This window comes from Leptosomus discolor, chromosome 2 (assembly GCF_034619465.1).
Source record: "Leptosomus discolor isolate bLepDis1 chromosome 2, bLepDis1.hap2, whole genome shotgun sequence".
Lineage (NCBI taxonomy): Eukaryota > Metazoa > Chordata > Aves > Leptosomiformes > Leptosomidae > Leptosomus > Leptosomus discolor.
The window spans coordinates 90,405,951-90,432,051 of NC_141392.1; the positions used below are offsets into that span (position 1 = coordinate 90,405,951).

Below are 26,101 nucleotides of genomic sequence, written 5' to 3' on the forward strand. Positions count from 1 at the left end.
GAAAGCTAGTGCATTTTATCATCGGAATAACCATTCTGAAAAACTACACTACACATTAAAAAAAAATTTCACTGAAACTCCATAAGAAGCGGGAGCTGCAGCATCTCTGCATCCGGCATCTGCTTCATTTCTGTTTCCTGAACTTAACTCCAATTCTGATAGCACAAATTCGTACAGCTCATCACAAGACAGATTAATCCATTTCACTGCAAACCCACTTATGTTTAGGGTGGATTGGACCTGAATCACTAACATGGATTACAGGGGAAAGCATAAGGCAATATAATGGAAAGATCTGAGCAAAATAATCACTAAACAATTTAAGAAAAATAGGAAGTAGACCAAGATGTTCAGCAGATATATGAAAATCAATTTTGTGCCAAATACCTTCCAAACTTATGTTTTAAAAATTACTGTATCCTTGTTTCTGTTCTTCTGAATACATTTTTTCTGATTTACTTCCCATTTAAATTAATCTTTCTAAAGCAACAACCAAGTCTTCTTCTCATTCTTTCAGTTCTATATTTTGTCCTATTCTCCCTTCTATTTTTTGTGCCCTCTTCATCAAAACTATCTAAGCAATCCTCATCTCATTTCTTCTTCCATCTCCATTTTCTTCTATCAGTTACACACTCTCCACATCTGACCTAGTTCAACTTACGGAGGAATGAATAGTCATTTTCAAGGTATATAACTCATTTTCAGCCTGTTAGCCAAGGAAATTAGGGTTCTGCAACCTGATCTTGTTTTTCTGTCCATTTGTCAGTCTCCTGATAGCCATTTTGCAGCCAAAGGCAAGTCTTAAAGATATTAAGTTCCTGCAAGCTTGGTAAAACTCAGTCTCTCTGGGTGAGGGAGATTAGTACTCCTACATAGTAACCCAATAAAAGCCAAGCTGCACTTAACACTATCTTTCCCACAGCTCTTTCAGCAACCGGTAAACACCAATACACTTTCTTTATTGCTACCTTTTGTCCAGCCAAACATTTAGAAAGGAGTGGAGCATCCTAATATAGGTAATTGGAGAATATGGAATGGTGGAAGGCAGGAAATGCAGAACACAGATCCATAGAAAACCAGGCTTCACTACTCATGCAGTAATTATTTTTCATTCTTTATCATACTGTTGTTAACCAAAGTAAAAAAATAAATTCAACTCTGTGCCTTCATAGTATTGCAAGGGAAGACAGAAGATGGTAAGGCCAAACCCACAAGCCATGGAACCTGTATCAGAGTTCTCTGGGGTTTTTTTCAGGCTTCCATTTCATGGAACATTTCTACTGTATTATTGGGATTTTTAAATCATTAACACAGGGTTATCACTCAGTAATTTCCCTGTAACTTTTTAATTTAAATTTCCATTAAAATACCATAAAATGTGAAACAATAGCTATTTTCCATTTAAGTAACAACTCTGTTGTCTTCTACTACAATAGCTTTAGTTTCACCTTTTTGATGCGTCTCACTCAATCCAGCAATATGGATTTAGTTCCTTCCCCAGAACAGTGACTACAGTTGCATTGCTTGGGATAAAGGTAAAACATTGACTCTCAATATCAACTGATTAAGATCGCATCATACAGCTTCAGACTTTTTGTCATGTACAACTGGTTCAGAAAACAGAAAAAGTAAAAACTGCAAGTTTATACAGACTGACTCATCAGGTAAACAGAGGTTGAGATTCAGCAATCTTTCCTTCATAGATAAACTCGCGTTTTATTCTATTACTCTATTTTCTGGCAAATGCCTCTATTAAAATCTTCCAGCATGTTCCATCATCTGGTCTTGCATATCCAAGCTAAAACTAATAAAAATATTAGGTTACACTAAAATAAGAGCTTCCCCCATGCTCAAACACATAAAAAAGGTTAATCATGTGCCTTTTAGTTCTATTTGCACGCAACCAAATTCATTCCTCGTTTCCATTAAGTTTAATGGTCTTTGTGCACAAGTGACATGCTACTTAGGACAATAAAGCAGTAACAAAGTGACCTAGAAACTGTCACAGAACACATGTACTCTTCACTGACGTCAAAGCAAGTCTCTTCAATGGCAAACACCAAATCAAGCCTCATATTTGAGACTGACATTTCTTTATGCACAACAGAGCTACATTTAATTGCTACATTGAATCTTTTAACACAAGTATTAGCCCAAGAATCACTACTTACAGTGATTTTTAAAAGTAGACAAAAGAAGGTCTATCTGCAGACCAAGAAACATATTTTACTTTTAAATAGCTGTTCCTGATGAGCTGAAAAAATTGTGAAAGTAACCTCGGAATAACAGCCTGCATTAACTGATATAAATTTTTCCATTGCACTGACCACCATAGCATCAAAATGAGTCAGCAGCATGAACAAATTACCAGCATTAAGAGTTTATAAACATTCCATATCCATTTAGTGTATACTCCTCAAAGAGCCAATTCTTTGGTTTCTTGACTTCAACATGATACACAGACATTAGCATTTTTCACTTAGATCAACAGCTTAAAAGGCATGTTGAACACTTTACATGCTTATCAACTAAGACAGCAGTCGTCTTCCTACGTGACAGAATAAATAATCAAAGCCTGTAAATCATTCACATCAAAGTTCTAAATATTGCTGAATAATGAAGTCTTTGTTCCCTCTTTTCTGCTTATTAAGTATTATTGACATATCTGAGACACAGTGTTTACTCTAAACACTTTGAAATGTGGTAGTTTTTAGTCTCAGTGTCACACGAAGATTTTTCTCCCAAATCACTAAGGCAGTTTTTATGTTCAACAGCAGATATGATGGAGACAAAAAAACATGAAGCTGGTGTAAGAACCATACAAGCTGCAAATGACTCCTTCTTGTCTGAAGCTTTTATTTCCTAATGTAATGCTACTGAATAACACTCATTCTAAGTCAGAAATTAGTTCTGTATCACTGTAATCATTGAAATGCCTGCAGAGATCTCCTTATTTACATCACCTATATATGCAAGGACCAGAGACAGAAGACATTAAACATGGATCCCTAGAAATACCAAGGAGCTTTGTACACCTCAGAGCACGACAATGAAAGAAGCATAACCAAACTTGTCAACTGGGCAAAAATATATTGACCAGAATGCCAATTCATTCTTAAAGAGCAACGATTAGCAGAGCTGTAGATCTATTACTGATTTTTATAAAACTTGGTTTGGTCGCAGAAGGGCCAGAGGGAAGACCAATTACCCAGCACTGCAGGTGGTAAACAAAACATGGTTGTTTACTAGTTCTCTCCATTTTCCTGCTCTGATCAACATTTGCATTTGCTTACAGAAAACCACTGTATGCTCCCTTTCACAGAAGCTCATCAACTTACTGCTAAGAAAATCTGTATTCTCCAATATTCATTGGAGCATTGTTTTTGAAGAAAGCTTTTCTTTTTTATCACAGTTGCTAGATTTATCAGGTAAAATTTTCTAGAGTAGAATGTAATAATTTTAGAGAAAGACTGTTGCTTAGCCTTTGTTGTCACTTATTTTCCTCAAATGGGAATTGATAAAACAGATATTAAACAGCTAGCATGCACAATTCAGAAAAGTGGAAAAAGGGACTAAGTGTTTGTATTGTAGTGCCTTGAAGAAAATTAGGCAAAGATCTAAATCTTTAAAAGCTACTGGAAGCCCAAAACTAGAACACATTTACATTAGACAACAAAGGAAAAGGAGAGACTAATACCTATTTTATAAATGGTAAGGCCATGGCACACGCATCAAATACACTAAGTATGTGGCAGAAAGGACCTGGAAGGCACTTGACTAATGCAAATCACGATCTCTTCATCTATACACCCACACTTCTAATGATGTTTAGTTATAAAAGCATTGAGCCTCTCAATTATATAACTTTAGATTGTTCAAAGTCTTTTATATAAAGATCAGCGTTTCTGTATTACCACTAAATATTTTATTTCTTTAGAAGTTTGCCTATATATACAAGATCCACAGTATTTTAAGAACAGATGTGGTGAAAGCTTAAAACTTCATTGCCACAGCAATGTTCACAGCACTTTGCTGAATCATCAGCTTGCTCAATCATATTGGTTCTGACATTAATTTAGGTGATAATGAAATAAAGATTACATTAACAAAGAATACAGGAGGGAAGGGGAATATGAATTTTGACATCTACTTCATAGTGACCTTTATTTTGATCTTTTCCCAACCCTGGAAAAAAAATCTGGTATTTTATTACAGTGTATTACAGGTCAAAAAACTACTTAATATTGTAACTTGTTTTACTTAAAGCATCATAATTTTATTAAATATTTGACAACTATTGAAGTCACAGGAAAAACATATGTATAAGAATTTATCTTTTATAATAAGCAAACTCCAAAGTGATACTAAGTCATTTCTGAAATAAGAAAGGTTTCATATATTAGCTTTTCAATTACTCCAAGTAATTGCCCCAAGAAAATCTCTACATTTTGCAACATTTCATTAGTGCAAGCAAATGTAATTAGGTAAAACAATGAAGATCTTTAACTCCAAAACAGCTACGTCAATCATGATAATACTTTTTAAATCTAGATGCATACATAGCCAGTAACACATGCATTAGCTACTTTATATACATTTTGATTGCCCAGTAAAGGGACAATTTACACATGACTAAGCAGACAGATTACTTTGATAGATCTAGTTTCTTTCACAGGAAAATAAAACTACATTAACACAAACCGTTGACAGTATTTTTAAGATCTAAAAGTCACATTTTCCTCTAGTCAAGCCATTATTTAAAACACCATTAAGCTCTAAGCCAAAAAAAATGATAGCATAAAGAGATTTCTCTAATGTCAACAAAACACTGTAGCTGGTAATGAGAAATTAATTGTTTCCACAGCTTTCTAAAGTGCAACATTTGTTGCCATCATATTGCAAATAGTTCAACACTAACAAATGGAAAAATAGAAGTCACATGGCTGTTCTTTATAATCCAAATTTCTTTTTTTTCTCCTGACTCTAACTCTGTATTCCCTGTAGGGAAAGGCAGACAGAAAAGAATCACACCTTCTAAATTTATTAAACTGACATTTCTAAAAGAAATATTTCAAAACTTGGAAAAATTAATAATTCAATTTTTGCTTTTAGTGCTTAAATCATGAATCAGTTCACTGGCAGAGGATAAATAGATGTCACTTACTCTTTAAATTCAAAATAGATTCCCATTTTGAAGTAAAGCCATTAAAGCCCTTTAAGCCCTTTTTCCTTAAGAAATTTGTAATCTTCCAAACATAGCACTATTGTGAACTTCAAAGTCTGGGTAACATGTCAGTAAATGCACCACAAGTGCCAGAGATGATCATATAGTATAGACAAGTACTTAGTGGTAATGTCTGACAACATGCCAAGAGACTGGGTTTATAGTTTTGTCATTTACAGACCAAGTAACTTAATAAAACTGGCAATATGGGATTTTTAGCTGGATGGAGAAATCATAATGCACACTTACAGCACAAGTATTATTCTGTAACCAAGTGGTTATACGTTACCACATACTGTTTTTCTCATCTGGAAAGTTTGATTAGCATTCTCTGTAAACAATTGCAAGTCTTATGCTACAAGACATAAACCAAAGTACAGTTCCAACTTACAGCACACTGCACTGCTGATCTACGTTGTGTGACTACAGTTTAAACAAAATATTGCTTAGGCTAGTGGATAAATACCTCACACACGGTTCAAATGGAACAAAGAATGAATTGTATGATCTTAAAATCGTATCACTAAGTAGTTATAATGCTGGCAGCCTCTTCTTTCATGAAATTTAGGGCAAATGAACAATTTCCCTCTTATCAGCCAATCTGAAAAAGTGATAAAGATTATTCTAATGCTTAGCATAGTTATTTTAGATTGCTTCAGATTATGACCTTCCAGTACTTTTCTAATTCAATTCACAGCTGCTTTTCAATTTTTATGTTATCTTTCATATTCTATCATCTTCAAACAGAAGAGAAAATGGCCTGAAATAATTCCTCCTAACAACTTCTTTGTTGCAATTAAATTTCATAAATAAACACCTTACCTTTTTTTTTTTTAAAAAAAAAAAAAACCAAACTTGCAAAAAACCCACATAACTCTCTAGGTCCTGTAGTTCACAAGCTACAATCTTTACTAACGGCAAAAGTATTTGCAGGGTAATCACACTGGTAGAAAAGCAGGGGAGGAATAAGAGCCTCAACGAGAGAGCAGAGGAAACATATTTTATACTAACATTTACGAAAAGCAAAGAGCACCTGATTGCCCTGCATGCTTAGCACTGTACTAAGTTTCATTATGTGGTAAGTAAAATCACAACACTTCCAGAACTATACAGCTGGAGGGTTCTTGGTCAAGTCATGGGCAGAAGAAGGGGACACGAATCAGAAATATGACAACATTCCAGCACTGCTAATTGATTCCCCTACTTTTCCTTCAGACACCACTGGGTCATCCTGCTTATTCTACCACTATGGCCCCATAACTTCCTTCTTTTCAAAGTAATGATGTCATATGCCATAGCTCAGATTACTTCCCTTCATTGGCTCCTTCTTGTCCAGCATTTATGGCTTTAACTAGATTGTACTTCAAGTACAAAGGATGGAAGAAGTTAATAATGCACGCCCCTGAAAATTGATACCTGAAAGGAGAGACCAACAAGAGCAGCAGCAAATGTTGCAAAAGTAATTCCTCCTGCTCTTTGTGTTTGGAAGAGACAAAAACAACCACTAGAATCACAGACTATTACTCTTTATTATTTCCCCACACCCACCCCCCCAGTAGCCAGGAGAAGAATCAGGACGAACAACAGCAGAGCTTTGTTTATTGGCATCTAATATGCTTAGACGCCAATAATGAACAGGTACACAGATCTCCAGAGATATTAAAGGGCTAATATGAAAGGTAAATTAGCAAGGCATCTTCCAAAAGATGAAGCCGCACGTGCCCACGGCATCACTAATCAGCTGCTCTATCCATTTTCCTCAATTTAAAGCAACTGCAACTTGAAACTTATCCTAGAATATTTTAAAACACTACATTAAAAAAAAAAAACAAAACAGTTATTCTTAAAATATTATTTTCAAGTTCTCTTTAATACAAGAATAAAATACTATCTTACAACTTTCCCACCTTAAGTTACAATTAACAATAAAGTATACTATACAAAATCTTGTTTCCAGCAACATCACAGAAACTCATGGTCCCTTTCAGGTAAGATTTCTCTGTAACTCACCCAGGAAACTGCAGCCTAAAAATTAAAATTAAACACTAGTTGATCATAAAATTTGTGAAGGGATATGAAGGGCAGTCCTAAGACATTCCATACTCTCAGTCAGTGTAGAGAACTATTAAAACACTGAGCTTAAGCTGACTGTAAGAGCCATAACTGGTGAGTACAGGTGTTATACAGCAATGACACCTATGTCATCTAGGCAAAGTTGATGTGGGCTTAATGAAAGTTGCTAGGTAAAACATTCAAAGTGAAAAGGGGACCAAAGTGACTGATACGCTGCTAAATGTGCTGCTATATATGAAAATCCCAGTGCAACAGTTCTCTTGCTGTAGCTACTGAAAAGTCCATTAAACCATTTAAGTAATACAAGTCCACATTTCCTATACAATGTTATACAATTCATCGACAGACAGACAGATGTCTCCATAAAATGAAGTAGTAGTGTAACCTTCAGCTATAATTTTATTTCATGAGGAAATGTGGCACAAGCCTGTAATACACATTCTTCTCTGCTTTGGAACCATTTTTTTCCATACCCCTAAGTTCCTTCCACAACAGTTTTTCCTCCAGGTGTTGGATGGTATCTTTTTCTTTCTTCTCCATCCTTAATTTCACTTTTTATGCAGCTTTGCTTCATTACACTCCCAACCTTGCTTTAACTTCTCTTTTTTCAGCGTAGGTACAAATTTTATTATAATTGCAGGTTTCAGCAATACCAGTCACAGTCATTATACCCCACCAAAAAATAATATAATCCAGTCAGAGGCTTCCCAACCATGAAGCTAAGAATTCTCCACCTAGTAAATCAGACTTGTACAAGTGGTGTCCATAATCCATGAGCACCTGCTAATGTAATTAAGCAAACCAATTCAGTCTTGCTGTTCTATCATAATTCATTATGATCAATACAGGCAAGATAACAGACAGCTCAGCCAGCAGATTAGATCATGCTTTGAGATATGGAAGAATAATTTTAGCAAATGTAACCCCCCAAGCAAAATCCCCACACAGAACAAAGAAAAAACTCCAGCTTTAGGTTGGCACCCAGTATGGGAAAGCCTGAGCAAATTTACATGGAACTAAATTTTTCATAGGTCTTTCAGACAGTTTTAAAGAACATACAGAGCTACTACATACCTTTTTAATTAAAAAAAAAAAATAATAAAATCTATATGCAGTTGGGCTGGTAGCAAAATTTCAAGCAGAACAGACTAAGAGCAAAAGGTAAGATCTGTCCCTTGAAATTCTGTCCTGAACTATCTGCAAAAGGATATTCTGCACAACAGACAGTTTCTTGGTTCTGTAGGGTTAGTTCTACATAACAATTGAAATTAAATCAGAGACAAAGGGGAAAAAAGTTGCTAAAATACTCTGCTGGAACGTAGTACCATAGACGAGTGTGTAATTAATTGTTTTGAATTTCATTATTTGCTTTTATGTTAAAAAAAATTTCCAGGAACTTCTGGAACATACACATCAGTTTAAGATTCTCAAAAATGCACATCAAATGAAATAATTTCTGAATACTAGTAGTAACAGTTTTAAATATCAAAAGCATATTTTGCAAACAAATATTTAGGAAAAAAAATTAGTCTGATTTGTTTCTGGGGGGAAAAAAAAAATTTCCAGACCTGTTTTTTCAATGTCTTAAACCACTATATAGTCATGCAATAATTAAAGTCCATGCATCTCATTCTAGGATATTTTTCATTTAGATATAGCACAGTATTTTTTTTGTTTTCCTATGTCCACATGCAAAAGTAAAATGTCCACCAAGCACATGCAGACTCTGTCCTAATCTATCATATTATTAAGTAAAATGTCATCATAAATTTCAGGACAGTGCAAGTTACATACAAAGAAGAAACAAGGAAACGGCAAGGTTTTCACATTAGTTCAATCTCCATCTGATAAAAATAGTAATAAAGAACTTATTAATGTATATCCAGAAAATCAAGCATTTCAACATGGTAAAGGTCTTAATGTGGGTCAGAGCCTTCAAAAGATGCATAACAAGAAAATACAACACAGGATAATATACAAGAAAATAATTATTTTCTACCATAATGAGTCAACACTTAGGATTTCATGCATTAATTTAGTTTACCAGATTTGCAGGGAGAAACAGTCAAACAGGCTGAGAAATTTTAAGAGACTTAGGGGATTTCAAAAGTAGTCCATAGCAGCTTAACAGAAAAAGTTACTGTAGAACACACTGAGTTTATTTAGAAGAAACCCTTCTCTTTTGGTGAGCATTATTGCGTGGCAGACCAAAAATGAAAGCAGTCCATAAATACAGGCTCTTTAGCACAAAACAAAGGTAGGAGGGAATGTAAGTGGTTTGTCCGGTCCCACACAAGTAGCATTGGAAAAGGCAAATGCATAACAAAAACTAAGTCTAATCAATATATCTATCAGTCAGCATTCAGCCTGTCATCCTACCAGGTACAGCTCTAAGGCCTTTGGTAAATATCTTAATGACTAAGTATCCTAACTAAAAACAAAGATCTTATTATAAAAAAATAAATTAAAAAAAAATATCAAACATTACATTTAGAAATCTCTGCAGTGTATGCAGGCTATGTTTGTATTACAAGCATTTCAGATTGCCTTCACAGAAAGCCCACTGAAAAGAAAAATACTTACAATAAGCCAAATACAATGCATTATGCTATTAGTAAATGCATCTAGTACACAGTAATTCAGTAAAAAGCAGATTAAATCTTAGCATCACATATTTCAACTCTGTCTTAAAGATTACAAAGTTATTGCAGAAATATATTATCTTGGGGTGAAGGTTAATAATGCTCAAATACCAAGAATCTATAGCATCTGAATCCTAAAATAATAGTTTAAAAAAGTAGCTGGCTCAACTAAGTGATAATAGCGGGACAAACAGCTACAGACATCTAAAGAAAGGCAATACTGTAGAGAAGTAATAATTATCTCCATGGAAGAATGATTCATATATGATTACCATCGTGGAACTTCATCCCAACCTCCACTAGAATTCAATCAGTACCAGTTGCAATGGAAAAAAGACAACACACATATTGGAGCTACAAAATATCTTCTAACTATAGACTATGAACCACTACTCATTTATTTGCATAAGTGCCTTTAAATTTGAAGCTTGTAATACAGAACGTGGGCAAAAGGGAAAAGGTTTTATGAAGAATTCATGGACCATATCATCAGCACTATGCTCATCAATGTTAACAGAAATTACATACAAATGCCTTTTTTCTATCTAATCAAGGTTTTCAATAATCAAACTCTTTCTCAAGTACCACTTACCAGTACATACATGGAAACCAGAAATAGGAATTTAAAGACTGAGAATTATTTTTCTATTGAGAGGGAGAAAGGAGAAAACAGAAATATAAATAAATAAATAAATAAATATATACATATACACAAACACCTCAGCTTTGAGGTACTTCCCTGAAACAAGATGCACAGGGACAAAAAAACAGGCTTCCATTCAAAGTTTTCTGGAAATATAGAAGAGTAAAAGATGTGAGTAAATGGTTTCTAAAATGGTTATATATATTCTCATAACTTTAAAATGACTGCCTGCAAGCACAGTTAGAGTGCTCAGCTTCTGGAAGCCAAGCAACAGTCCACAGCATGCACTAGCAACCTGAAACTACAAGACCAAAAGACACAAGTTTCTTATGGAAACAGTGACAAAGTTAACTGCCATTATGCAAGCAGTGCGACTTTAATCACATTTTATAGGTACAAGATCCATTCGGTAAGAAATCCAAGGAGCAACGTGTGAAATGGCAAAAGATCAAGAACTGATATCTCGCCAAGAAACACAAATCTGATCCCAGGGTACCTGCACGCTACAATTGTGCAGTTCAATGCCTGGTGAGAGCAGTTAATGCATAAAAAAACCACATCAGGCTCGGTGATCTTGATTTTCCTTTACTCACAGTCCAGTTAGATGAAGTAAACTTAAAGGAATGGGAACAATAGGTCTGCTAGGACACACTGCTTACTACGTATAGGACACCAAGGATCTACTGCTGACAATTATTCAACCACTTCGATGACAACAGCTGACAAAAACGCTGCCTGTGCATTAAGGAGAAAGCTCTAATACACACTGTAGAAATGGCTCCCACCAAATAGTCTCAAAGGAAAACAGGCACAGAGTTTACCCTAATCTGCTCCCCAGTGCTGTATTACCTACTGGCTCTCACTGTCACCGCTTTGTCTTTTGCTCAGATTTGCTCTTTCCAATGAGAGGGCAGACATTTTTTCAGCCCACCGAGCACTTATGCTGACCTCCATGGGGTCTCCTACAGAAAAGCAAAGCGACACCAAGTGCCCAGAAGAACGCAGACCCCTTCACTGTCTGTGAAGTACAGCGTCCAAAAGAAAGAAGTTCAGCATTACTATAATTGATAATGCCAGTCCGTAAATTATGTTTCTACATAGACCCCACTTTTTTTTTTTTTTTGCAAAATTCAAGCTATCCAGGCTCACAGCAATCCACAAGCCCTTAATCCTGCAGTTCAGTTTACAGTGCTTTTATTAATAAATCATGAAGGAATAATTCTACAATTTCTTTGCAATACAGTAGCAACAGTTCAGAGAAAGTTAGGATATGAATAATTAGGTAATAACGCAAATCATTGTTACACGTGGCAAATACTTGCCTTCTACATAATACAAAAGCACAAAAATGTGCATTGGCAAATTTTTTACTTGCAACAGCAAAAGTGGCAGATTGATACTAATCGATTTAAATTTTAAATAACAAGCTCAGCTCAATTCAGGTTGAATAATTTGCACAATCCCTTAAGAGTACTTAATCCTGAGCCAGATTTCCCACTTCCAGCAACACACGCATTTCAATACAAAAAAATACTACAACCACAGAATTTTACCCTGAATGTGACCAGTGAAGCACTGGGAAGTGTGCCATTGGCTTTTTAATCAATACCACACCACCCAAAATTTCATAGACAGAAAAATCCACACAGCCTAAAGCTCCAAAGCTTCCAAGCAAATCTGTTAAGTGTTACAAAGGTAAAAAAGTTTTGCCTGAAAACTTAATTTCTGAAAGGGAGAAAAAGTACCTTTAAACAGTTTTGTAGGTTATGAAGTAATAAATTTTATAGATATTTCATATAAACCTCCTGTTTCAGTTTCTTGAGCAGCACCCTTCATGATAGCTGAGCCTTCCAACAGTAACACAGCTGATCATTCAAGCAGTAGGAAAGTGTTACCTGCCTGGATAGGAACTGACATCTTTGCTGTGGCTGCACTAAATGCAGATGTCCGCATGCACGTGCAACAGCTGGGGAGTCAGCAGAGCATGGTCAAGGCAGAGGTTGCGTTAGCAGCAGTGTATGTTGAGAAGCACATTAATTTAATGTGTTCATGTTTACAGTTGAAGGTATAAAGTGGAGAAATCACTCTTGATCCCAGCTCCCTCATACATGAATAAAGCACACAGACGTAGGATGCTGATGTTAGAATAAGCACAAGGAATGCATTCTCTCCCTCAAAAAAAAAAAAGTAATCCACTCTATGGACAGCTAACTCCTCTCTCTTTGAATCATAACCACTGTATCACTCATACTCCAGCCCTAGGGAATAAAGCAAGAGCTTTAGTCAGAAATCAGTGAAGACTGTTAAAGTAAACAAGAGTCTTACCAAATTTTTCACTGGCCCATGAAATGACATAGTGCTTTGAGAATGTGTATATATAGACAAAAGGCTCAGTAATCTAAAGACAGCCTTTGCTGTTACATTTCCTAGGGAAGCACAGCAAAGGCAGCACATACTCTTTAAACAAGCTTGTGTCACCTTTTCTAACAAACACCACAACTTTTTGTGCTGAGCTATTCAGCTACGTATTGGGACTTAATGTTGGGTTCACTTTCAATACCCTAGAGGTAAAGCACAGAGAACTGGATCATGTCTCATTCAGAAGCACTATACCGAAGCTCTATGCACATACAACCTGTACAATCTATTCCATTTTTCTTGAGAAAGGCTTTAGAAAGATTACAGATCAGTGTGTGTTTTAATGTATATAAAATTCTTTCTACACTCAGTAAAAGCAAACACCTGATGGACTTGCCTTGCAAAAGGCTTGTTTCCACCTCTGTAAGGGAAATGTCCAAATTCTATCATGAAAAAGGAATTATAAATAAAACCATTTTTCTTCCTTTTAGGCACAGATCTATAAATAAGGACAGCTGTATGACACTACTGAGATCTGGCATTTCTTACATACGGCTGAAGTAAATGGCTATAGTGACTGAGCAAAAATGTCCTAAAAAAAAAAAAGTTTAAAATACTTCCTCAACTCAACAACTTAAAATAACTACATGTAATCCCCTAGGTATCTCACAGTACATTGCATCACACTGCAATATTATGTAGAGAGAGCAAAAAGCAACCTGACACGGGGACAAAAGCAGACCACCGAAAGACAGGAGGTTAGGACACTCGTTGCATCAAGTCTGCAGTGGATCCAGACTTCTCAACTAAGGCATGATGAAAGGCTTACTTAAGAACCTAAACAAACAGTTCATACATAGAGCCCTTCAGGATTCACTACCTAAGCAACCACAACAAATTATATGCTTCAGAGACTGAGGTGTGCTTCCAGTTTGCTGATAATCTGCTAACATAGAACTGACAGCAAAATATCATGGCCCTGAGGACAAAAAGCTTATGAGCTACTCAGCTCTTCAATTAGAGGTGATGGTAAGGGCACATGTTCAAGAGGAGCAAGACCTGGATTCAATGCCTTGTCAGCATATGGGTTCTCTAATCCAATCTTCCATCTCCCTGGGGTGTGACCTCATTATCAAATTATGGAATAAAATGGGAGATCAGCCTGCTCATATTCTATTACTGTTATTTCCCTAATCACACAGAATAAGCACCAGACAACAGTAAGAGAGAAAACAAAAGGGAATGTGATCATTCCTGTAAGAAGAGCACTCTCCAAAAGGTAAAGGTCCTGCGTTCCCACCTCCATCTTCAGAATGCTGTGTTTTATTATAAGGCTCTAGAGCGCAAAAAGGCATCAAAATCTGGCAGATTCAACTAGCAACACTTTCAGCGTGATATGAATCTTTTAAGAACAGTCCAAGTGTAAGTGATTGTGACATAGAAGCACACTAGCTCAAACCTAAGCATATAACCAGAGAATAAGGGATATACTAAAAACAATCCTTGCCATTATCAAAAAAAAGTCAAGATTTTAAAAAAGTTTCTCTGATACAAACACTTCATAAAATATCAAACAACATATGCACAGAAGTCACAATTTCAGCAGTTTGAAATATGTTCAAAATGACAACTTTTGATTGGATATAGATAACTAAGGAATATACTACATTTTACATACTTTACTTTTTTTACCTATCTGGATCTCTGTGAAAAGCAAACAAGTACAAAATACAGGTCTGAACTTAAGTGGCTTAAAATACTTCCTGTGTTTCTTAAGGTGTCAGCCTGTAAAATCAACGATTTCTTTTGATCCAGAGCAGGAATGTTATTTTTTTTAAAATGCTAGAGAATCTTGAAACAGGCTATACCACTTTTCAGGGGCAAGGGAATATTTGTAGCTACTGCCTTTAAGTAAGGAAGGATGTCTTTCTTTCACAAGAAGCTTTCCCAAGTTAAATAGTAATGAAGCCTTATGTAACAAAACATGTATTTTTATATAAATATACACACACATATAGATTCTTTGCTTTTATTCTAGCAAAGAGATGCCAGATGGTTTTTTTTAAACAGACCAACTACTTATGCCCTTTCTGTCAGCAGTATGTGTCATCTCTCAGCTATACAAGAAGGGTGCGATTTATCTCACCTAACCTTACACTACCCTCATCAATCAGGGCTCCCATAATGTCTTTTTTTTTCCCAAAAAACTTCTAGACAAAGATATTTCCAGTGGCCAATTTATCTCATCCCAAAATAGGCTGCTGAAACAGCTGGGATGAATGACCCTCAGCATATATCCTTTCTCTCTATGAACTACTGTACCTAGCTCAAGCTTCAATACTGACATCCGAAGGCTGACAACAGAAAAATCTAGCCCCTGTTTGCACATTTACCCATCCCAGGAACTGTACCAAAGTGAAGGTTTCAATTACTGCTGGGATCCATTCAAAGCCCATGGCAGCCTGCTCCAGGCAGGTGCACCCTCATCTTCTCATGCAGATGACAAGTGCTAACCTATTTCAAAACTTAACATAATCTTAAAAATGCAAAGAAAATACCAGTAAAATTAGGCACCAATTTTTATTTATGTTCACTATATTTATGTTTACTTATGTTTCACTTAGAGCTAAAGAGTCATAAACATGCAAGGCAAAGTCAAAGCAGCTGCTTAACTTGGCTAAAAAGAGGCCTCTGGTGGAAGTTGTGAAGTATGACTTCTCAGTTTTATGAAATATGTATTTTGATGACAATTTTCTATATAGAAACAGCTACAGAAAGCAGACTAAGCAGTTAGATTTTCAGTGAAAGTTCTGACATATTACTGCTCATCTGCAGAGCACTAACCATTTCAGCCCATCCTTCTTGCCTACACCACAGTTCTCAAATTAGTCTTAAAGTTACACGTATTTCCAGTTAAGTAAAGCACCTCATTCTTAAATAGCTGCATTGAAAACTTCAGTGTTAAAGTTATTTCATTTCTAAAGATAGTAACAATTAAGTTAAGGCTATTAGGCCTTCTCATTCTTGACACCAACTATGAAGGCTCCTTGATCTTGTTTAAAAATTACAAACTGACAAGGAAAATTCACAGAAATATTTCTATATAAAAATGCAGCATTTCTGAGGTAAGCATAAGAAGCCTGCAAGAGCAAAACACATTAGATAGATAAACCCATATGACTTCTGTAAAATTCTATTCCTTTATTAAAGTTTCATGACACTGACCCGTATGGAACATTGGGGACCCAAACGTCAGGTACATGACTCGGAACAATCACACAGCTTATAAGAAGGCAGATAAGGCCCCCTGCCTTCTAGAAAAAGCCAGCAGACAGGAGAATCACAATAACGTGGAAAATTATAACAGGTATGTTAAGGTTGGTATGAAAGACATGCAACATGTGCAGGGACTGCAAGCAGCAGCAGGCCAAGGACTAAAATAACAGCCTGTACTGATCACAAAGGATACCGCTCCCTGCAGTAAAATTGAGGGATGTGTTCTCACATCAACACCCGAAGTCCTGTTCTCCGATAAGATGACAGCGCAGATTCCCATCAGCAGAGGACCATGCATCACAGCACCAGGAGAACGGCAATAAGGTCACAGTGTACCACATAGACCATCCTTTTCCTCTGCGTCCAACAGGACAAGGAGATGATAGATATGTGTTTGTTATATGTCTAAGACAAGGGAAAACATACAAACTTGGCCTGTGATTTATGGAGGCTGACATAAGTAATACTCTGAAGCAAAGGGCAGCCTGTAACAGCTGATGATTTGCTTATTGGTTGGACTGGAGTACAAGCAACTCCATTATCATTTAAAAGCCCACAAAAAGGACTTAAGCAGACCAATGGACAGCCGAGGGCTTTCTCTGGCATGACCAACTTTTCTACCGCTCTCTTGGTCCTTGACACTGGCATCTCAGAAAGGAATAAATCCCGTCACCAGAACTGACACTGTAACCCACTGTCATCTGCAACAGCTGCACCAGGCAGCTCCTCTTGGAATGAGGCAACAGTAAGCAGCTACAACTATAGTTCCCATCCTTCTGTTTATGGTGGTGATTACCTTAAAAGCTGTCCAGGATGGAAATTAAGTTAAAAAGTTTCAGTGTTGCACAGTACCAAACGCAAAACACTAATTATTTTCAGCTGAGCAACAGACAAGATCTACAGAAGATAATTTAACATTTCTCCCATCAGACTGGCCAGCCTGAAGCCATACGAACGTAAGAACAATGCTAAAAACATTTACTATTTGGTATTCATTAAAATAAATAGCTAAACTGCTTAGCCAATGTGCACAATGTTTCTCTTGAAATAACTCTCTTCTCAGTCTTAACAGTAAAATCATTAACAGATTTAAAGCAACAGGTCTATCTGTTTCATCTTTTTATTTATGCCACAGTTACCTTAAAAGATGTTCAGGATGGAATATAAGCTAAAAATCTTCATGGAGTATCTATTTTTAAAGTACAGATTTGCAAAACATTTTACAACTAAAGCTCTGCACTTCCTATGCACAGCTGCATTTTTTCCTGATGGCATTTCAGTGCAGGTCCAATCTAACAAAGCTGACTTAACTGCTCTTTCAAAGGGATGGGTTGTTTTCATAGAATGACAGTTCAAATCTTTAATGAAGGAAAAAAAATTAGCTAAAAAATGGAATCATTTTACTTGTCCAGAAGGAATTTTAAAGCATTTACTACCACCAAAGTTTCTCTTCATATTGATGACAGCAACTCAACACATTTCATTTTTTACAGATAGAAAGTACATCCAAGTAACATGAAATACACTGCAAACAGACACTGAAAGATCAAATTTGAATGCAAGATGAAGCAACACATAGCTATGTGTGTAGGTACACAACTTGTTACACATCCATAACTGGACTACAGGACCCTGCCAATAGCAGACGCCCAACATGGATCTTTCCTCCCATAATCTGCTCCATCCAGTCCCACTGGTAGTCCCTCAGACAAACATAACAGTAAAATTCATATCGTGGAGAAATACAAGCTTTGCCATAAAGTAGCAGACCAATGGCTCATCTTTCCCTTTATCACACTTAATCTGTTTATACTTCACCTGACCAAGAGCAAGCCCCTTACAGAGCAACCACAGAATGACAAAACATCTGTCTACACAATCAAGAAACTCCAAATATAGAGGTATGCCTGATCTGCCCTATTTAAACAGTTGTACAATCTGACTTAGCTGTAGATATGATACCATATTGCCTTAAATTAGAAACTGGAGGCAGAGAAGGTACTTGATGGAGTCACATACCTTTTTCAAGCCCGTGGCTCTTCCGATCCCTATAGTTACCTTCACCCACTACACTACAATTACTAGGCCTGACTTAACTAAGCTGCAGACATCTCTCAAGTTTCAGAGTCATTTGACCAGCAGCATAAAAGGAGCTAGTGGACAGAGACTGAATTAAGACCCAATGAGTTGTTAGCCATGGTCCTGCAGGATTTGCCAGCTTAAGGAAACTCACAGCTCTTAGAAGCAGCAAGCATTCTGCTAACCCACAAAACATACAAGTTTAAGTCAAGGGAGTCATTACTGTAAAGTGAGAAGTAAGCCTTTGGATGTATTTTTTTTTTTTTTCTGTAAATAATGCAAAGACAAAAACACCTGCAGAATCTTTCAGAGCATTGCAGTCCAAAAGCGCATTCACTAGCATTTGTACTGTGGATGGCAGTCAGGCAGCAGCTTTGTTAGACTTGACAAAAAATGGTTTCATGGAAGAGTCTTCAGACTGATTTTCATGAGGTAACTATGGAAAACACCTGTCTATAAGAGCACTCCCAAAGCAGCAATACTAACATTTGTTTTGCAGAATCTAAGTTTATTAATAACTTTCATTTATAATAAAAGTACCTCATCAAATGGGTAAGTGAATAATGAAGGGGGGGAAAAAAGACTGCAGGCACTGCAAATAGAGTACACATACAGTTGCTAATTCAGGACAACGTGAAAAAAGGTAGATAATAATCACGAGCGGGGAAATCAAGTTCTCCAGATACAAGGTTTCACTTTCATAGAACCATAGAATAGTTTGGGCTGGAAGGGACCTTTGAAGGCCATCTAGTCCAACCCCCAGCAGCAAGCAGGGACACCTTTAGCTGGATCAGGTTGCTCAGAGCCCCGTCCAACCTGACCTGGAATGTTCCCAGGGATGGGGCTTCTACCACCTCACTGGGCAGCCTGTGCCAGGGTTTCACCACCCTCACTGTAAAAAATTTATTCCTCGTATCCAGTCTAAAGCCACCCTCTTTTAGTTTAAAACCATTACTCCTTCTCCTATTGCAGCAGGCCCTGCTAAAAAGATTGCCCCTACCTTTCCTGTAGGCCCCCTTTAAGTACTGAAAGGCCGCTATAAGGTCTCCCCAGAGCCTTCTCTTCTCCAGGCTGAATAACCCCAACTCTCTCAGCCTGTCCTCATAGGGGAGGTGCTCCAGCCCCTTCATCATTTTCATGGCTCTCCTCTTGACTCGGTCCAGCAGGTCCACATCTTTCTTGTACCGAGGACTCCAGAGCTGGACACAGCACTCCCAGTGAGGTCTCACCAGGGCAGAGAGGGGCAGAATCAGATCCCTCGACCTGCTGGCCACACATCTTTTGATGCAGACTGGGATATGGATGTCTTTTGGGGCTGCGAGCGCACACTGCTGGCTCATGTCCAGCTTTTCATCCACCAGTACCCCCAAGACTTCTCAGCAGGGCTGCTCTCAATCCCTTCAGCCCCCAGCCTGTATTGATACCAGGGATTGCCCTGGGCCAGGTTCAGGACCTTGCACTTGGCCTTGTTGAACCTCACGAGGTTCACATGGACCCACTTCTCAAGCTTGTCCAGGTCCCTCTGGATGGCTTTAATGACCTCCAGTTTGGTAATTTGTTTTGTTTTGTCTTTTTTAATTTCCCAAATGGCACTTTTAAAAAAGTACACCTTGGGATTCTTGCTTATATTCACAAGGACTTTTGGAAAATACTCCCCCTTCTATTTCCTTCAAGGTCTTTCCTCCCAACAGCTCTCAGCTGATGAAAGCAAGCAGTACGGAGGGCAGGGGGAAGGTAAGAGGCACATGTAACTACAACAACCACTTTCCGTGGCTTCTCAGCATATGGAAATTCAAATTCCAGTTTCAGCTGCACAATGCTGTGAAAGAAGTTCTTCGCAAATCAAAGACTCCCATAGAACAGACAAGGACTTCACAGTACCCATGAATTTCAAACCAGGTAAGTATAGTAAATGCTGCCTTTTCTCCCCAGCCAAGAATTCATATACCTTAAACCAAAACATTTATTTCTAGAAATATCAGTAAACAAAACTAAGGCACATGATTGCAGACCTAAAACTAGATAAAGGTCTTGGAGTAAAACAGCAGGAAAAAAAAGAGACAAAGGTTTCACTTGATCTTTTCAGACCCAAAGACAGCAAAGATGATAGAAAGAGCCAGATATCATGTAAAAGCACTTTTGAAGCACGAGTCTGATTAAATCCTGCCATCTGTTTCAATGCAAAGAATATGTATTCTAACATTCTTTTGAACCCTGAAACATAATTCTCTTTCAATGCTAAAGCAAATGTTTGGTCCATGTGCATTTACTCTTCATATATGATACAGAACAAAAAAATACAGAACAATATATACAACACAGAGCAAAAATGTAGGCCTTTAAAAAAAGCTTAGAGAACAAAGGCATCATTACTTGCATTTAAATTGTCATTATTAGTGGGATTTTTGGGTTTGTTGTGTTTTAAAACTAACATGCATCATGTCCTTACTTTGCAAACGGTCTCTGTATCCCAGGGCAAGATGGTTCTCAGATCGATAACTTCACAGGACACACCAAGCTTTTCTTGAGCCATTCCTGCCACCTCTTTGATTACATGTACCTGAAAAGGCAATGCATTATCACCAAGTAAACATTTAATTCCAGTTTAAGACGTTCTAAATTACACATACTGAATACAAGCAGTGATTTAACATATTACCTGCATGTTTAGCAGAAACCTTTTTATTCAGTACTCTAATAAGCATTTATTACTCAGCTCATTCTTCTTATTTACTACTTACATTATTCCTAGTATTTTAGCACCACTTCAAAAACTAATTTCAATGAAGAATCACTGAAAACAAAACTTGCTTTCCAGAAAAGCATCTTTCAGTGAACAGTATCAGGCCTCACTGTTTTATATTTGTAGTCAGCTTGGGGTTTAGGACAAGGGTTTAGTACTGTAACCAAGACCCAAATACACCAGAGTAATGTATTTTGATGTAGCAGTCACATGAAATCCTGCAAGAAGCATTACGTACATTCAAAAATAGTGCTAGTAACTACACTCACTACAATTTAATGAAAATTCAATAGATTACCACATGACCATCTCCAAAGCATTATCTTATGAACGGTTACGAGAGACAGTAAGTACTACAAAAAAAAATACCTGTAAACATCCAGCCCTGACCCCCACAATCGAAGCACATTGGCACTAATGTGACCACATGACCATTCAGTGGTCTTCCAACACAGTTTAATACCAACATTACAAATGTTGCATTATCTGACTATTATAATTAATATTTTACTAAAACAAAAAAGTATTCCCCTCCAGCAAGAGGCTTGTACTGAATCAGAATACACATTACTCACTATCCACTAGTCAAGGAATGTATTTAGCAGCATATGTAAGTGTGTCAAAGTAGATTTACTTTGATAAGATAAAACAATCCACATCTATTAGCGTCCTTTTCATAAGATGTGTTATGATATGACCATAAAAGAAAGCAATACTACATACATTCAAAACTGTATCTTGACATTATGTCATACAACACTAAAGGACTATTTTAAAATGTAAATCAATACAGGTATTGTAATAATGAAAAGAAAATATAGTTTGCAGTGTTTTTGTTTAGACTTCTAATACATCTGTGGCTATAGTAAGAGGGTTTGAGAATTTTCAACATGACACACAGGATGGATGTTTTTGCTGTTTCTCTGATGTGTAAGTGCGAATGTTTACCTAGGTCACAGGGGATAAGGATTAGGTAATGACCATAAAACACTGAGCACAACTGGAGAGGAACTAAAAACCTTTAATTCCCCTCATTAGTACCACCCAGGAAAGTAAGCATCAAGCAATCCCACCAGAGCAGCAGCTGCCAAGCAACTACCTAACGTCTGAAATCATACAAGAAGTGACCAGTGAGTACATGCAACCATTCTGCCTATTGCCAATAAACTCTGGACTGGTTACACATCTAGCAATCAAGTTCCAAGTTTATGTACACAGCCTGCAAACACCCTCAGCACAAAGTCACGGAACTTACTCAATCTGCAGAAGCCTGACATCCAGAACACTGGATTTACTGTGTATGCACTTAGCGTGTGTCCCCACGCTGTACTATACAGGCACACCCATGGTTTGGTCAGCTCCTGAGTTCGGATTAGGGCTGCACAGCTGTCCTATTACTATGCACATCAAAATAACTGCCTGTCTTAACACTTGGCCTACATTTTTCAAGCTCCAAACCACATAGCTTTTTTGAAGGATGTCACTCCAAGTCCTCTCTGCGCTACTGCGTACTGGGTAAACTCAGGACACTATTAAATGTCCATAGCCAGCTTTCAAGCCATTACTTTATCAAGTGAATTTTTGGGAATATGATGAACACTAAGATTTCATCCAAATGGAGCAAAAATTTGCACTTTCAAATGGGAAAAGGGAGAACTGTAGAAACTGTTGGAGAAACAAGTATAAGTAAAGATATTGAAGGAGTCCATACTTTAATACTAGTCCAAAGTACCAGGGGCTAGTAGGAATAACCATAGATATAAAGGAAATCAAGTAGACAAGGAAACTAACACAGAAAAGCACTGAATATTACAGATTTCAAACAAAAAGGAAAAAAAAAAAAGGCACAACCCTAGTGATCCATTCAACAGTCTTGTGATAAAAGATATTCCTTCCTCTAAAAACTTCTTAGATCAAAATAGGCCAAGGAAATAGCAATTTTCTTAATTATAGGTTAAAAGCAATAAAATTATTTTTCTGATAATTCCAAACTAGACTCAAATTTCTTTTCTATAATTCTTGAAAATGAACTTTTTTTTTTTACTAGATTTTTCAATATTTGCCCATCTTAATTTGGGGAGGGGTGTCCAATCATATTCTTGAACAGCTTTGAAATATAACTGTTAGAATCAAAACTATATTGATCCCTACCTCTATTAAATGTTCCGTGGATTTTAACTCCCTGTATAAAGGGAACCCCAGCCCGCACTTTTTGAAAATCATTCAGCAAAAATATATACATTTTTTTCAGCATACTACTTTGAACTCTCCTTTCCCCCTGCCATCCTCAGAGTCACACCCCATTGCCTTCCTCAGAGTTACATCTCGCTGCCCCATTCTTAAATATATTACTTTCACAATCACAGATAAATCATTAACCTCCTGCACAGGTACCTCTTCCACATTTCCAGAGTCAGCTTCAACCAAAAATGAGTGAAAATTTACACAATAAAAAGCAGGTTTCATATAAAGATAAACACTGGCAATCATTTATTCAATCATATAGGGATGGAAGCTGCACAGAGTTTGTTGTCTGGCACTTGAGCCTGAAAGCAACGCTATTCAAACACACCCTTAGCCTAGGCTTTGCTGGATGACAACTAGCTTGGTAAGAGCCTTACCAACCTGAGTGCCCCAAGCAACCATTGTCACATCACTGCCCGTCTGCAGCACCTCAGCTTGAGACAGCGGAATGTTGTAGGGCTCCACAGGAACTTGTTCCACTGAAGAAATAAAAACAAAGGGAAAAATAAGCATTAGATTTCTTTACTATTCAATATTTTCCCATAAAAATATACACTAAAGATTTTTTCAATGTTAACGACATCTAAAACAATAGACCAAAATCATATTTATTAGCCATTATTTCAAAGTTTTAGTTGTAATTAAAAATATTTTCAATCTTACTGTTAAAAACACATTGTGTAGTGTTCAATTCATGTTATATACTACAGCAATAAGATACACATACACACAGCAATGACAGTAATAAGTCCTGGTGTACCCCAAGTCAAAATTTCAGCATCAGATTTGGAGATGGACACTACCACAATTGATAAAAAATCTCAAGTAAACACTGCAGTTAATTCTAACAAGCACCAAGAGAGCCTTGAAATTATATTTTAATACTCAGATGAGAAGGAAAAGCTGTGCCAGTGCCCTCCTGATATCTGCCAAGAATGATGCTCCACTGTTTTACCTCCAAATAGAGGGAAAAAGTTTTCAGAACCTACACAGAAACCGTTGCCAAGAACTTGTGATTATAGCAGTTTTAAAGTCGTCTAAATATTTTTACTTTGAAAAATATTTATCTATTCACCAAAAATAGATCACAATTAGAGAGAGTAGACAAAAATTAAGCATCTTGTCTTCTCTAAGACATTTAAGGTGGTTCCACTCAACTTCAGATGGAAGCATATTAGGTCAGTTGTGCCAGTTTTGAATCAATGTTCCAATGCCCTACACATTGACTGGTTTCATGATTAAAACCATGATAAGATATCCATGTATCATATTTTAAGACATATTGTTTCGATCTAAAAGTGACTTATCTGTGTACCAGCAAGTCAAATAATACTTCTTAAAGTAAATAAGTAAATTCCATTAGTTAGTGAGGGAAGAAAAAAAAAAAAATCTTACTCAACTCTCTGTAAATACACAAAACCATTTTATAAAGAATGTGCTTTACTTTTTTTGTTAACATAATTCATAGTTCATAAAACAGGTATTGAGTTCCTGCTGAATAAAATTGCTTCTTGAAGTTATGATGAAGAATCCTACTGAGTGATACCAGAAGTAGAAACTAAGTGTTTTGTATTTTTCCTTCACTGGTGTGGCAAATCCAGTACAAGTAGAATGACCTAGGTTTTTTTCCTGGCTTACAAGTTATAATTTCAATTACATAAGAAATAATTACAATTAAAACCCAACTTTTTTAATCACAGCAGATTTGCTTGGTTTGGTTTGGGTTTTGCCAGTAACGATATATAAATATCACAAATTTCACAAAATCACAGAATGGCTGAGGTAGAAAGCCACCCCTGGAGATCACCTAGTCCCAGTGCCCTGCTCACAGCAAGGTCACCTACAGCCAGTCATTCAGGGCTATGTCCAGTATTTCATGGTCAGAGACTCTACAACCTCTCCAGACAACTGTTCCTGTGTTCGACCACCCTCACAGCAAAAAATGGTTTTGCTTATTCTTATATTAGAGGTATCTCACTTCACCTGAACAGGCACAGACTAAACCGCTCTTTCAAAAACAGAACAGGAACTGTTTTTTCAGCATAATTCAAGAATGCACATTCATTCCATCACGGAAAAGAAAAAAAAAAAAAAAAAAAATTAAGCACAAGGTGCTCTTAAACATAGCACAAAATCAGATCTCTTTGCAAACTATTTTTTTAATGCATTAAAAACTCAGTGTCCTCCTGTAATAATTTCTTTGAATAACAAGTGGCTAAAGGAATATAGGGCAGGGAAAGAAAGAGGGGAAAGGCACATCTGCAGCCCTTGCTCACTGCACGTTACTGGTTGACAGCAAAGCAGACCAGGCTCCTATGGATTTTGTACATTGTAAATCCCTCAGGCAAAAGAAAGTAGAGATCCTGAAAGATAATGAAACTCAAAATTATACTAACTAGCATTGCATAACTGTCTTTTTCATGGGATGGTCATCTGCATGAAACCTGAAGAACAAGAACCTTTTAAAGACACCAAGGGACCTTTAAGTGGAAACCCAGGCAACTTACATGAATAAGACAGTTTTGAAGTGACAGTGGGATGCACCATAGGAAGAACTGGAAGGTGTACATGACACAAAAAGAGCTCCTTCTCTGTGCAATGGTTTTATTCACTTAGGGAAATTAAAATAACGCACAATTACACAAAGTAACTAATTTCTTATTATAGCTAAACTGTGCCGCAACACAAGTCCATTGCATGAGCTCATCTGGAATTCCTGACACTTTTAAATGCAAAATTTGGCTTGTCAAAAATTTACCGGGAAGACCAGATTTGGCAGGATTATATTCAAATGCCTTTGCAAAATCTCCTCCCTCCAC

The 26,101-nt window shown here is 36.9% G+C and overlaps 1 protein-coding gene across 2 annotated transcripts in view; it reads right to left on the bottom strand.

The window, feature by feature from the left end:
* BCKDHB (branched chain keto acid dehydrogenase E1 subunit beta) overlaps window positions 1-26,101 on the bottom strand; it is a 131,181-nt gene that overhangs the window by 65,903 nt on the left and 39,177 nt on the right. For both annotated transcript variants that reach the window (XM_086461439.1, XM_086461440.1), the window contains 2 exons: window positions 23,664-23,761; window positions 20,745-20,855 (listed from right to left, as the gene is read on the bottom strand). In XM_086461439.1, the coding sequence (XP_086317565.1) occupies window positions 20,745-20,855; window positions 23,664-23,761 (209 nt within the window). The remainder of the gene's footprint in view (window positions 1-20,744; window positions 20,856-23,663; window positions 23,762-26,101) is intronic.